We start from the raw sequence: 15,710 nt of genomic DNA, 5'->3' as shown, positions 1-15,710 counted from the left end.
ATACCGTTGACAAACATACAATTAGTACAAATAAATATATGTGAAACATTTGGGGGTTTTTGTTTTAGTGTACATAAAAGAAGTGGTTTCTTCAAAGTCTAACTCTCCACTTAAGAATCACCGATGTCTAAAATAGCACCGAACACCCCCATGAAAAAAAATATATACAGGGCTGAATTCAGAGGATCCTGTCCCAACGTTATTTCTGCAGTTATACATATACATGTACATGCAAACACTGATAACCTTAGAAGTTCTAGTCATGTTCAATTCAACATCGGGAGTAACTGGTATTCAGTTTACGATGAACAAATCGATGCGAGGCTATTTATGGCCGTCTTTGAACTTTACCCTGGTAACAATTTACATAATGATGGGAAAGAGACAGACGCAAAGGAAAAGGGAATTTCCACTAGACGAGCAAAGTGCAATGTGCATACATGTAGTGCATGCACATTGCAGTGTACATGTACATGCACATGACACTAGTCACACGCACACCCATGCACTTGACACTGTGACTGCCAGCATATTGGGCCTGCATGTATTGTTACTGGAACACAATTTTGGACAGGCGTTTCTTGATCTTCTCTTTGCACAGGAAGGTGAGCATATATCTTTAAATGTTCCTCTTGATTATTGTGATAATGATTCAACTGAGATGCCGAGAGCAATGATCCCTATGTAAGGGACATGTTCACAACAGCCACGACGAGCTAAGGTCTTATTTCTATAATGTGCTACCGTGGAAGAATGCAGCCTGAATTGTGCTTAAATGTTTTATTTTTTTCAATTGATAACATTATTGATATGCTGGGTGAACAAATACAGCCTTGTTAAAATCAATGCATAGACATAATAAAAGTTGCTGTACAGTACTTTCATGGTGTTCCCCGGGGCAGAAGTAGTCCGAGTATCACCCGTTATCCACGGACCCAAATCCTGGAGAACGTCCGATGACATCTCCTAAGCAAATTTATGCAAGCCGCGCGCCAGCCAATTGAAGTCGATTTTCCTAAATCGTGACGTCATTTCATTCCTATATCAGGACTAAATGGTTTGATTGGTCAATTCGAATGTAGTGTTTTGTAATACAACAGCCGGGCGCGATATTGCTTAGGCCTACATGATACAGAGCGCGTGACACATTTTTTAAAAATATTTTATCCATTGCCTATGACGCGCAACGGGTGAATGACCGAAGACCCGATATAGAAAGCGCTCACTGATTGGTCAAAATCTAGGAGGTCAAGAGCCGGGGTTTTGCCTAATTAACCAGCAAATCTGTTCACGCGAAATAGGCCACAGCATTCGCCGTCCTTTCTCTATGGTTTTTCATAGACTAATGCAGAAGCTGTGTTTTAAACAAAAGCTCAGGACCATAGAGTTATATTATGGCCAGTCACGCATCTCTCTTATTGGGGCCATGGTGAGTGTACCCGTACAGCAACCTAAGGTAGGCCCCCCTTCAAACTGACCAGTATAAATTATCTTCGTAATCAGATTTTAAAACCCAAATTTTATAATTTCTTGAATTTCGTAATCGCACAATGTTGCAACTCTTCTTCATGCCTTTCAAATGAGCCTTTTGGTGGGTTTTCATGAAATGCACACATGCGGCTGAGCTCCAGCTGGTTTAATTCGAAATAATGTTAATTTGGTACATAATAATTTCTTGTTGATCTGATAATATCTTTAAGCTATTGACTACTTGCAGGTGTAACAAGATGGCTACTGGTGTAACTGTAGAGTCAGTTTTAGGATCAATCCAGAGTCATCTGGAATGCTCCATCTGCCACACCCGTTATCAAGAACCCAAGATGCTGGACTGCTCCCACAGTTTCTGTCTGAGATGCCTCCAAGAACTCAAGCAGAGCCAAACACCAGACGATGGCAAGATAACGTGTCCGCTGTGTCAGAGGCAAACCATCTTACCTGAGGGTGGAGTGACAAAATTGAACAAGAATTATACTCTAGTGTCCCTGGTTGATGAAGTAAGCAAGCAGGAACAGATCCTTAAAGGTGGTGAGACTGAAGGGCCAGCGGTGGTGGTTTGTCAGGCATGTGATGAGGAGCATGAGGCTACTGTCCAATGTATTGATTGCGAGCAGTTTCTCTGCCGGGAATGTCATCAGGCACATCTGCGTTTCAAGTCAATGAAAACTCACAAAATCACAGTTCTACTCAACCAAAGAGATGATGTCTTGCAAACTGAAACGAAAAAGAATGCCTCAAATTGTGACATCCACCCGAGTCAGAAACTGTGCTTGTACTGCACAACATGCGAGAAACTCATCTGTAAAGAGTGCATGGTTTCAGGCCACAAAGATCCCATGCACATGCGAGTCGATGTTAATGTTGCTTTTGATAGATGTTTGAAAGAAGTCCACAAAACATATGGTAAAGTGGGTCGATTCGATACTCATGTATCACAAGATTGGGAATATTCTCGTACTCGATTAAGCAGAATGCTTGTTGAAACCAAAAGAGACATTTCCAGTGAAGCTGTATCCAAAGTTGCTGAAATCAGACGACAAGAGATGCAACTCTTGCAAGAAGCCGACGCAGTGTTTATGAGAAAGGACAGGAGACTGGCAGAATTGATCTTTGCACAACATGCGATGAAAAAGACTGATGGTGAGATCACAGACAGGGATCGCCTGGAAATCTTAAAACTCAGACAAGATCTTCTGTCGGAATACAAAGATGTGAAAGAGAAAACTTGGGAAGAGGTGAACAGTCACCTGTCATTCATTCCTTGCAAAGAGAAGTGTCATGAGATTGAACTTGGAACACTGAAACTGGAAGAAAAGTGGAAATTGATGAAGGCATTTGAGGCGACGGGTTCCTCAGTTGCTACATTTTCTACAGGTAACATTGCTATGGCATATGGGAAACGCATCACTATACTAGGTCTGAATGATCAGGAAGAGTACTACATTCATGAGTCTAAAGAAACTCACCTCTTGAACAATCCAAGTGGCATGGCTGTAACCATGGATGATGTTCTATTTGTTGCTAACAACGATGGAACGATCAATAAATTCAACAAGGAGTACCAGCTCCTTCAACAGTTCAAACCGAGCCAAGAAGCAGACATCAAGGCTACACCAACATGCATTGCAGTGGATAATAGCAATCTGATAGCAGTAGGTTACGGGAGCAAGGACAAGATATCTCTACACAACCCAGACGGGTCTCTCATCAGAACACTCCCTGCTCCTATGATTGGTGACTATCTGACCATCAGCAACAAGCAGCTTATTTACACCAACAAGGACAAGAAGAAACTCATGTGTCTTGATTACCATGGCAACAACATCTTCACAGTTGACTCGTTCGAGAATTCTGCTCCCCATGGGCTGTGTTGCGACAAAGCTGGTGATATCTATGTTGCTGCATACTGCCAGTGTATCGGAGGCGTGAAAGAGTCGGAGTATCAAATCCATCGTTACAGTGCAGAGGGCATTTACATTGACACCTCGGTCAAACATAGTTTGAGTAGAAGTTGGCCTATTCGCATAGCCTACACTCCAAATGGGAGGATTGTTGTGATTGGCTGTTACAACTTGACAAAAATCTATCACAGAGTGTAAAAGAAAAGGCAAGGAAAAATGAAACTGCATGTTCAGTAAATTGCATGTTACTGACTTGAGCAGAGTATTCCTTTCCAATAGTCATTAACTGAATGCTGAGACCAAAAAGAGCAAATTGTAACTTGAGTGAGTTAACTTCGTTTGCAGCCGGGTGAGCAGATAAAACAACAAAACTTCTTACAATGAAAACAAAAATGCCTCAAACTCCTCCCATGACATTATGTTCGATAGCAATGAATTGTGTCATATAAATGCGGGTTTTTTTCTGTGCTCACCTTATATGCAGCTGCCCATTTGAAATTCATACCAGAATAAGCATAATGTGGATTGAGTTTTCATGATGGATTTCCAAATTCTTGTCCTGCATGTATGCACGTTAAATTTTAAGAATTCAGCAACTATAATGGAGCTATAGTACACCAATAAGACACATACATACCTGCTAAACAACATTAAATTGTACATTGAGGAAACATTTAGGAAACAAAATTGTCTTTGGCAAAATGCTTAACATACTGCCTTAGGTCGGCAATATAAGTAAAATAAAAAAGTTTCAGGAGGGGAAAGTACATCAGGCGCGGTTCTAGAGCCAATATTTTTGGGGGGCAAGCAGGGTGGATCCAGATTTTTTTTCAGGGAGGCGTGCTGAAATGTAGACCGGTTATTTTCTCCAGACACTTAGTCCTCCAAAAATCAATGGGGGGGGGGGGGGGGGGGCATATGTTCAATGGGGAGCGCTGATAAAATCCTACAATTATGCACACTAAGTGTACAAAATGCACCCTTCTCACGACTATTTATTTAGGGGGAGACCCGTTCGCATGTACATCACATTCTTAAATTTTGCTAGTGCATTTTTTTCTTTATGGAATTTATTTTTGGGGGACTAGACAAAAAAAATGGGGGGCTAAAGCCCCCCCCCCCCCCCCCCCCGTAGAACCGCCACATTTAAAGAGTCACATGGCGGACAACTCCTTTCGTGTGGCTCTTCACTCTTATATTATGAGAGTATGCACAAAAACATCTGCCTGAATTATTGTTGCTGCAAATAATTCGAAATTCTGCAAAGTAATTATTTCGTAACTAAACAAAAGCCGCCAACGTTTAGTTACGAAATAATTACTTTACTGAAGTACATGTACTTTTAAATGAGTTATGGGAGAGTTTTCTTGTTTTTTGTTTGTGCACAAGAATGGAATGTCTTCCTAAGGCACCATTTGCGGTTATAATGATTATAATTACAGCAGTTTTGAAAATGTAAGCAGCACCAACGAACAACTTATCCAAACTTCACCCTCCCCGATTTTTAAAATTGTGTTAGCATTGGCAATTATCGAACTTCGAAGATGTATTTTGTGAAATGTAAATTGAGCTTCGCTGTTTGCAACACGGCAATTTAAACTTTCAAGTTGATTATATCAACCTTAAGTTGCTCTCCCCATCCTTGTTATATATTTTGCCCTGAAAAATAGAATTCTTTTCGTTTTCTGGCAATACAACAGTTCTCACTTTTGAATGAGACATCAAACAAACAAAAGCCGCCAACGTTTAGTTACGAAATAATTACTTTGCAGAATTTCGAATTATTTGCAGCAACAATAATTCAGGCAGATGTTTTTGTGCATACTCTCATAATATAAGAGTGAAGAGCCACACGAAAGGAGTTGTCCGCCATGTGACTCTTTAAATTGTGGGAGGTTCACTCTTTAAGAGTGTAGTTTTCATCTTTTAGAGTGTTTTTTTTTTCAATATAGCCCTTCGTGAAAAACCACTCTAAAAGAGTGAAACTTCCACTCTTTTAAAGAGCCCAATGGTTGACAAATATAGTTGACATTTTAGAAAGTAACAGCTTCAACAGCAACCAATGAATAGAAGCAAAGATTTTCCACGTTAAAACAATTTTATAAAACAATGAAAATGAGTTGAGTATGAGAAAAACATTCAATTTGTTGAAGAGCACGAGGAGGGCCATTTTTAATAAGTTGTATTATGTACACATATTTCAAATAAGAGCTGTGAATGAAAATATACGCATCATTTCTTTAGCTATCTCTATACTGAAAATAATCAAATATAGGACACATTATGTTAAAACAGATGCATTTAAACAGCAACGGGAGCAAGTAAAACTTGAAGCAAAATGCAACATATGTTGTGGGACCCAGGTTCAGGCCTAGTACAGCTTGCCTATATACTCATAAAGTGCATGATATCTATACTAAATGCAAACATTGACAACTTGTATTATTTTTTTTATAATTCTAATTGAGCATCCATAAATTCTTCAATAATCATCACTGTAATGCAAGTCTCCAGTAAAGTGAGAAATTATTCACACAGTATAGTGTCCTTTGTCATTTCCCTTACTATGTCTGGGAATAGGTAGTCAATACATAAACTTCTTTAGTCAAAACAAAGTTCAAAAATAACATTGTTTACTTCACAGAAATAATTATTAACTAAACATTGAGATGAATGGAAAATTCTATCTGAAAATCTAAAAGCGCTACAACTTAAAGCTGTCACTGACTTAAAATAATATATTTTTGAAACGTTTGCTTTTTGAAAATTCTTAATAAGCAAAAATAACCATATGGCCTATACACCGTGCACCAGTGAATATTTTTGAGGAGACAACATCTCCTTGCCATGGGGGAGTGTGGTCTAGTGCCTGGGGTTTGTTACTCATGATCAGAGGGGCAGGGGTTCAAATCCAGTTTCTGCATGGCTATGTTGTGTCCCTAGGCAAGCCACTTCACCCCCACTTGTAGATCTCTCCACCCAGGAGTGAATGGGTACAAACATTAGTGGAGTATAATGGACTGGCATATCCCATCGGGGGGGGGGGCAGTAGAAATATTCTCAGCCGTTTCATGACAAGGAAACCAGAGATAACGTGGTCTTCTGTCTGGCCCCTGCCAATTAATCAGTATACTAGGCCTATATGCCAAACTATTTCATCAACAAATTGAGTCTTTTTTTTATATTCTTTTACCTATTTCATCAACAAATTGAGTCTTTTTTTGTTTTTAAATTCTTGTACCCATTTCCAAAAAACCAAGGATCACAGGAAAAGAAAACAAACGCAAAACACATGTGCGTAATAATCACATGTACTTGGTTCCCAGAATCCCTCCTCAATAATGGTAGCACCCGTGTTGTCCTTGACCTGACCTCTGAACACCGTACCACTCTCATGTACATGTACATTGTACGTGTGCTTTGTACATCACACTGTGCAAATTGAGGAATATTTCAAGTTTAACACCATATAGGCATAGGTGAGTGCACATTCTGATTTCATTACTTAAACTGGACAGTTGGATGACACAGACGGATCCAATGGACTGTACGTTGTCGTTGACTATTGCACAAACATGGATAAAAATAAAAATCTATCATGTCTTATATCATGTCTATGGCCGCCATTACATTGCTCACGGAAACACTGCTACTCCACGTAGCAGCATGCTAAAGTGCAATTTGGTTCCAACAATAGACCATATGCGTATGATGTCATCAGTCCTATAGAGAGATGCACACTATGACCTCACTGAGGTCAAATCTCGCAAGTTGGAAAACGGCTATGCGCATATCCTCTAATTTACATTTGTTTATATATGTCATGTCTTTGGATACTGTAATTTCATTGGTTGAGAACAGCCGCATGTCTGGCATGTCTGGTCTGTCAAAATGCATAAAATTAGCACAGGTGTTACAATTAGTTAGTCGTAATGCATTGAAGAGGGCGTTCAACCTGTGCTAGATACAATATTATCCGATGCATGTTGCATGCACCGTGCACGCCGCTTGCGGCCGAATACTGCATGCAATACCTCTTGTCTCATGTCTGGCAGGAAAACTTATCAATTTACGCTGCACTGATTTAATTTAGTTCTGGTATAGTAAGTTACAATAGTTTATCGTTTTGACTTATTGACACGATAAAACAAAACAATTGTTGACTGTGGAGTGGAATATGCCGTTTTTAACACCCAAGGGGCACATAGTATGCTATATAATGTGCGCCTTGTGTTCAAAACTGCATATTCCACATCACAGCAGTCAGCAATTGTTAAGTATGGATTCTGCTGTGCAGGTACGATGACACTTTATGGCATAATGAACCATGCAAAGAAGTAATAGCTATTTCATGAGCTGTGCAATGATGGCAAATAAACATTAGGGGACAAATTTCAAGTTCAGTTCAAGTACCTGTAAAAGGTATCGAGTTCAAAACAAAATGATTTCCAAGCAAGAAAACACTATTGCACCAAAACAAAAACACCGTATACAAGACAATAGAGAGTCTACGGTAACCCGACCCATACCTTGGTCTTCTGCAGCAAAATATATTTAGCCGACCTCAAATTTTAAATAAAGTTTATTTTGAAAATAAAAAGACTTCCCCGCGCAATTTTTCTCTCTGTGTGTTATTGGTAAATTAAACAAATAAGCAGGTTGATTAAACAGAATACCGTTGGGAGTACCCTACATGTATATTAATATAGTAAGTACAACATGCTAACATGAACAAAATAAAATATTTAGCTCAAATTAGCTGTATCTACAATCTGGGATATATTAACGCATCACCTTTAGACACACACACTATTTTTCGGCCTAATGCACACAAAATAAAAATGATTACAAATCTCTAAGAGATCAAACATACTTTCATCTATGACAATTTTGGTTATGATGTGTTCTCTTAATGGTCGTTCTCTTTTCCACTGTCTCTGCCAAATATTGCAGGAAACCCAAGATGGCTGCAAGTACAGATTCAGTTTTTGCTTCAGTCATCCAAGGTCATCTGGAATGCTCCATCTGCCACGCCCGTTACCAAGAACCCAAGATGCTGGACTGCTCCCACAGTTTCTGCCTCGGATGCCTCCAAGAACTCAAGCTGAGCCAACAACCAGATGATGACAGGATGATATGTCCGCTTTGTCAGATGGAAACTATGTTGCCCGAAGGTGGAGTGGCAAAGTTAACTGACAATGGAACGCTGCTCAGCCTGATAGAGGACATAATCAAACAAGAACAGATCTTGCTCCGTCAAGGGTCAAAGGTTAGTTGTCAGGCATGTGACGAAGAAAGTGAGGCTATTTCTCGATGTTTGGACTGTGAGCAATATCTTTGTAAGGAGTGCCAGAAGGCGCATCAACGTTGGGCTGCTTTGAGGGCTCACAATATTACACCCTGCCAGGGTGAGTTTGACGCCGAGAAGGACTCAAAGATGAACATTTCTAAGTGTGGGATCCATCCAAATCACGAACTAAATTCCTACTGTGTCTCATGTGAGATGCTGATTTGCAAAATTTGTGCTTCCTCTAGTCACGAAGAACCCATGCATACACCTGTCAATTTCAGTGATGCAATCGAGATCTTTCTTCAAGAGGCCAATGATGAAAATTCGCAAAGGAACGGCAATGATGAAAGAGTCGAGCTTTCAGAATGCTGCACACCTTTGCGGAGCAGATTGGCTGTCAAGCTTGCTGCAACAAACAAGCAAATTTCTCAAAATGCAGAAAAGAAAATCCGACAAATCAGACGGCAGGAATTGCAACTGAAGCAAATGGCTCAAGCGAAGTACAGACAAAAAGATAAGAGACTTGCTGAAATGGCATTTGCAACGCAGACCCTGAAGATGGTTTGCAGTGAGATGACCCATGAAAACTGCTTCAGGATCTTAAAGCTGAGACAAGAACTTCTGCATGACTACAGAGACGTGGCCAAAACAGAGACAGGGGCACTGAATCACGACCTCTCGTTTATTGGTTTCAGAGACACTGACAAAAAAGTTGAATTGGGTACCATTCTGGTGGAGGAAAAGTGGGAAAGACTGCATCAATCATGGGCCAAGGGGCGTGCTATCGCAGCGTTTTCCACTGGCGACATGCTGGTGGTCAACACAACGCAACGGAATTTCACTGAGTTGAGTTCTGAAGGTGCAGTTCTAAATGTCCTCACTGTTAGTCAGCTTGAAGGTTGTGACGAGGACCCCAACGTCATGAAACATCCAACAGGCCTGGCTGTCGACAAGGATGACCACTTTCACGTCTTGATTGACTCCGAAATCAACATCTTCAACAGGGACTACCAACTCATTCAACAATTCACGGCAGGTGACTTTGACGAGGAATCGGATGACAGCAAGCCAACATGCATTGCGTTGGATGACAGTTTGATAGCAGTTGGCTTTGAGGACAAGGAGCAGATATCTCTACACAACACGGATGGGTCTCTCATCAGAACAGTGCCTGCTCCGATGATTGCCAAAGCCTTGACCATCAGCAACAAGCGTCTCCTCTACACCAGTTACAAGGAAGAGAAGATCATCTGCATTGATTTCGAGGGCAACAACATATTTACGGTAAACATGGCTGAGAACGTTGGACCTCTTGGAGTGCGTTGTGATCAAGCCGGTGACATCTATGTCCTCGTTTTAGTGTGTGACGAGGAAGAAACCCAACTCCATCATTACAATTCAGACGGCAAGTTTATTGAATCACTGATTACTGGCCTGGACGGTCATGTTGACCTGACTTTCACCCATGATGGCAAGATAGCCATGTGTGGCAGTGTTAAAACACAAATTTGGCATTGAGTGTCAAAAGCGAAATCCAGTGGATTGTAAAATGACGTGGTCACTTTTCCCAACAGGTATGATATCGATCAATATTAGGTTTTTCCCTTCACCGACGTATGCTCAGTGTGTTACCTCCCGAGTGAAAGTTGGAAAAATCACTCGGGTGGGACTCACGACTTCCTGCTTTTTAGTGCAGATGATTTACCACCAGCGAGCTTGTGGGATCAGTTGGCTGGTTCAGATCTGATGTGCACATAGCAGTGGCACCGCAATTAAACTATTCATATGATTTGTGTCGGGGTGATGTAAATCAATATAAGGTCTTGCCCTTCACCCACTTGTAAATGGGTTCGAGTCCCACCCGTGTGATTTTTTCCAACTTTCACTCGGGAGGTAACAAAATGAGCATACAGTGTTTATACATCGGTGAAGGGCCTAATTTTGATTTACATCACCTCGACGCGAATTCCATCTAATGAATGATATGATATGAAATACCAGTAAACCATAAACTGCACGTACCGGTACTTACCACACCCCACCAAACAACTGCAGGTTTAAGTATCATGACATTGGTTGAACTATTTCTTATCTGACAGCCTGTATCGGATTTATTTTCTGATACAAGCATGACAGGATGTGTAGCAACATCCCTCCCTTTGTGTATAGTCTGAAGTCCTTATATCTATGGATTAGGAATATTATCTTTCTTATTTTTTTTACACTCCTACATGTATAAACGTACTTGTAGACATACCTATAACCTTATTTCATAGACACGGTAGTTTTCGTAAGTGACAGAACATGCATTTTGTAAGGCAAATGGTAAAGCACATGCCCGAGACATTTTGAAGGTTAAGGATATTAAAACAGATTGACATTTAAGAAAAACGTTTCTTCCCTATCCTCTTCATGCATGAAGGACACTGGAGGAAGCTATACATTTTATGTTAGAATTTAAAGACTGCAATCTTTCTCATGTCTCCTCCATATTGTAGTGTGAATGTAGGTCAACACTTTTGAGAGTGTAGAAGAATGGTTTTACTTTATTTCTATGTGGAAGTCTGCAACTTTGGAGTACAACGTGCAATTGAGGAAACACATATGACAATACTGGAAATTACAGTTGTGAGAAATGTGATCCAATATCCTAAATCCATTGTGTGAACAACAATGCACTGAGCCTCGCCCAAATGAGGACATCATTGGAAAGTGTTAACTAGTAACAGCCACTATGCACATGAAGCAATGTGTATTATTTCTTTTTAACTCAAGTCACTTTGTATTACTTCCATGAACTTTGACATCAATGAATACAGAATCAGACTGAAATATTTAAAGCCACTGTTTTCCATTAAAGAAAAAACATAAAAGTTCCTGAAAACTACATGTATAAGGTTTTTTCAAGGAATGCAAGACGGGAACATGGGCGTCGCGAGATGGGGGGGGGGAGGGCAACGGGGGGGGGGCCTATAAAAGCAACCCCAAAAAACAAAACAACAGTCATATTGTTGTTAATTTAATGGGGTGGGGGGGGGGGCAAATGTTTTTGTGTTAACTAGTAACAGCCACTATGCACATGAAGCAATGTGTATTATTTCTTTTTAACTCAAGTCACTTTGTATTACTTCCATGAACTTTGACATCAATGAATACAGAATCAGACTGAAATATTTAAAGCCACTGTTTTCCATTAAAGAAAAAGCACACTTTTTGTGAGGGTGAAGGGTTTTTTTTTTCATTGTTTCCTTACAAAACTCCCCATAAATCTCATGGAAACACGAACAATAAACTATAAAACCGCTGATGGCATTTCTGGATTTTGAAATTCCCCCCATGAGCAGATGTCATTCATAGGTGTTAAAAAGTTCTAAAGGATTATTAATTCCCATGAATGATTTCCTGGGAAATCAATATCACACATTTTGTATTTATTATAACTTGCAACACACGCTCATTACCATTTTTAGCGCATTCATCAAACAACCTGCAAAGCTGCGACTCGTGGATACTCCTTCATTTTGGGAGGTAAGCGCATTTTTTCTTAATGTTCATTTGAACCACGTTGAATAGTCCAAAGTCCATCTTTTACAAGGAAAGACATTTCTGGAAGTTAGCCATGCCTTCAGGATTATATTTTACACCAAACCCAACAAAAAGAGTTGCAAGTCTCCAGACTTTACAGGCCCTTGAACCAATCCGGCACAATGGAAATCACTAGGAACTGTCAACATTTTCATCCCAAAAATGTTCCTTATCATGAAAATGTCAAACAGTGATATATCAACATAAAAGTTCCTGAAAACTACATGTATAAGGTTTTTTCAAGGAATGCAAGACGGGAACATGGGCGTCGCGAGATGGGGGGGGGGGGGAGGGCAAGGGCAACGGGGGGGGGGGCCTATAAAAGCAACCCCAAAAAACAAAACAACAGTCATATTGTTGTTAATTTAATGGGGTGGGGGGGGGGGCAAATGTTTTTGCCCACCCTCGAAAAAATGATAAATCGAGAATATGCTGGAAAAGTACAGGAAATGTGTGGCAAGTGCATTTGGCTAATAATGTCTTTCTCATTGGGAATAAACAGTGATGTGAATATTTCACATAATACAATATGCAAATGATCAATTTTTTTTAACAAATTTTTTTTTTAACAATGTATTATTGATTTGAGCATAGCATGTGAGGTGTAGAACATTTTATTTTCCATAAATTTGATCCACAATTTATTTGTGTTCGGCAGGTGCATTCAACAATGAATGCAAAACACTCAGTAGACACACACAAAAAGAGTGCCCAAATAGCTCATTAAATTGCAAAAAGATACATCTTTTTTTTAAATGGGCATTTAAATTCTAGGTGAATACGATTTTCTCTTGTGAAGAACTGAAATGATGAAGTGTAATACTGATATTAATTTAGAATGAAGCTGTCTTCACAAATTAAAAAACAAAAAACAAGCCTTCCTAAATGTTGGCCACCCATACGCGAAGAGCACAATTTAGCTCTTTTAACTCATGCACTCATTTACCCTACATATTTTCTTCTTTCTGCTTTCACTTCTTTTCAAGATACAATTTCAGCTGCAGCAGGTGTTGAGGATGGATGACATAACAAAGAGTAAAGAGGACATCGAAACATTCATAAGGTCATGTCCTATTGGTGATGACTGGCCAAAAAAAAGCGGTCCTGCTTGTCAATGGCAAACTGTTTTCCAGTGAATTGAGGGGTACGGGTATCCCTGCCACTCATGCAGAAGTTATTGCTTTGGAATGGCTTGAAGAAAATAAAAAAAATGAAGAAATTGTCATGTACATCAATCTTTCTCCATGTCATCAATGCGCCGAAAAAATACTCGAGTTTCAACAAAAACATGGGGTCCGATTCACTATTACATTTGCTAATGTGTATTATGGACAATGTAAGCAATGTAAGAAAAACATCATTGCGTTAGACAGATTAAACAGAAATGGAAGCATCTCTTTGCACACACTACAAGGTAATGACTGGAAAACTGTAGTAAAGAAAATCTTAGCATGTCATGATGGAGGCAGTAATTGGGAGAATATGTTGGAGAAAATCCTCAAGCACGGAAATGTGAATACATTGGAAATTGCATTTCGAAAGATTACCAATGATGATGAGCTGTGTGCAAGCAGTTGGCGAGAAAGCTTATCACACATTTTCCAGGATCATCAAACAAACCATTTGGAAACTGAACTGTCGGGCTTTCTTAAAACACATGGACTGCGTGATTTGGAAAAGGAACTACAATGGATTGTGGAATCTCACAAACTGAAAGACTGGGAAAAAAGAACAAGAATACTTGAGAGCCACAAATATCATCACTTATACGGACTTGAGAAGAAAGGGCTAAACCCCAAAGAATTACGAGAGTTGCCCTTTCAGACAGGAGAATGGGAAAGTAAATTGAGACAGCATCTTCAGGACTTTATGAAGATTCATGTGTTCAATGCATGCATGCAGATGCTCATACATCACACACGAGACCATTTTCACGAAGTGATTAAAAGAATTGACCCAGCTGACAGGGAAGGGTATGCTTGGCTGATGGAAGTACTCCGTGATTTTGGAATGGCAGAAGGCAAACCAGAATGGCTAGGGAGGCGGTTATGTTTGGTCGCAAGTAGTGCTTGATGCATTTGACATTGAAGTAAGGAAGGTATGGCTATAGGACAGCGAATTTTTCTACCGATATTTCTGCAGCAGGTATATTGAAAGAAGTACAGGGAAATTTCGATCAAGGGCATTCCAATTTGAAGGCCCCAATTACTTAGTGCACAGGAATTCCTTTTTGAGTAATGCATAAAATATACAATGAAAATATTGTGAACAATATATGAACAAGTAAACACGACATCATTTTTTTTATTTTACTAAAATATAACATAATTCAACACATTCAATTGTTAAGTGAGTTTTCATAGAACATTCAATATATTGTTCAGTGACATTGAAAAAGTTGTAATTAGTTTTTTTTTTTGCAGGTTTTGGGTTTAGGGTAGGCGTTGGTTGAAGTCACGAGATATAAACTATCATTCCTTTTCAATTGGTACTCATTTTAACTCAAAACAAGTTTCATACGAAGTATATATTTTACAAACCATTAGGCAATATTTTCTCGTCTTGCAATTGGATTTACTGTCACCATGTGTGACAATGCATTGCAAGACCCTAATGTCTTTGAAACTTTGATTAATGAGAAATGAAAGATTTTAGTTTTTGAATACTTGTAGGGCCTAATAATGTTGTCCATTATCCTTTCAGCTGGATGTAGGTTCAAATTCTAGCTGGATGTACCGGAAAGCCCCAATACTATCAAGTGACACTATCCGCAAGGTTGAAAGCTTTTGGCAACACAAGTTTTACATATCAATTTTACATGTACAGAGCATTCTTCCCCTCTTCCTGTTTGACAAAATAGTCAAACAGGCTGGCAGCATTATTAGTGACCGACAAGAATCATTGGTTGTTTGATATAAATCTAAGCTGGGCAATAAAATATAAAATAATTATGTGTGACAGGTGCCACCCATTGCATGCAAAGTCCATGTTTATAGCACCAGATGTAACTATCAGTTATAACGAAGGATTCAAACAATACAGTAAATCATTCGATGTATGGTCACAGCAGCTGGTACATCGATGTACTGCGGCTACCTATCCCATGTTGTCCAAATTGTAGTCTAATGTTGATTAATTCTCTGACTGCTTTTCAGCCCGATCTAATTACTGTGTGTTGTATTTTTAACTTGTGTATGTGTACTACATGTACCGTACTTGATTATTCAATTGCATGACTTCAATTTGATCACTGAATTGTTTTGGTTATTTTTCTGTTTAATTTTAAGTTAGCTCTTTAATTCCTGTATTTTTTTAATGTGTAAAGGTACATGTAAAAAGACCAATCAGCACACTTTTCCCTTTGTTGGAATAATAAATGTGTTGTATTTTTTTTCAACATTAATTGCTACCTTTGTCTTATGAAATACTTTGTCAAA

The 15,710-nt window shown here is 39.3% G+C and overlaps 2 protein-coding genes across 2 annotated transcripts; both read left to right on the top strand.

The window, feature by feature from the left end:
• The first annotated feature begins 1,672 nt into the window (after positions 1-1,672).
• On the top strand, positions 1,673-3,596 carry LOC119729818 (tripartite motif-containing protein 45-like). The gene has a single exon (XM_038202607.1). It carries the CDS (start codon positions 1,728-1,730, stop codon positions 3,594-3,596), a length of 1,869 nt encoding a protein of 622 aa, XP_038058535.1. The 5' UTR covers positions 1,673-1,727.
• Positions 3,597-6,803: 3,207 nt separating this feature from the next.
• On the top strand, positions 6,804-10,593 carry LOC119729505. The gene is made up of 2 exons (XM_038202084.1): positions 6,804-6,877; positions 8,352-10,593. Exon 2 carries the CDS (start codon positions 8,362-8,364, stop codon positions 10,204-10,206), a length of 1,845 nt encoding a protein of 614 aa, XP_038058012.1. The 5' UTR covers positions 6,804-6,877; positions 8,352-8,361; the 3' UTR covers positions 10,207-10,593.
• The last annotated feature ends 5,117 nt before the right edge of the window (positions 10,594-15,710 follow it).

Source organism: Patiria miniata, unplaced genomic scaffold, assembly GCF_015706575.1.
Source record: "Patiria miniata isolate m_02_andy unplaced genomic scaffold, ASM1570657v1 HiC_scaffold_21, whole genome shotgun sequence".
NCBI classification, from domain to species: Eukaryota; Metazoa; Echinodermata; class Asteroidea; order Valvatida; family Asterinidae; genus Patiria; species Patiria miniata.
This window is presented reverse-complemented; position numbering and strand designations above follow the sequence as displayed.

Bases quoted from the DNA above. Each gene is read 5' to 3' on its own strand.
- LOC119729818 (XM_038202607.1), top strand. From the start codon at position 1,728: ATGGCTACTGGTGTAACTGTAGAGTCAGTTTTAGGATCAATCCAGAGT.
- LOC119729505 (XM_038202084.1), top strand. From the start codon at position 8,362: ATGGCTGCAAGTACAGATTCAGTTTTTGCTTCAGTCATCCAAGGTCAT.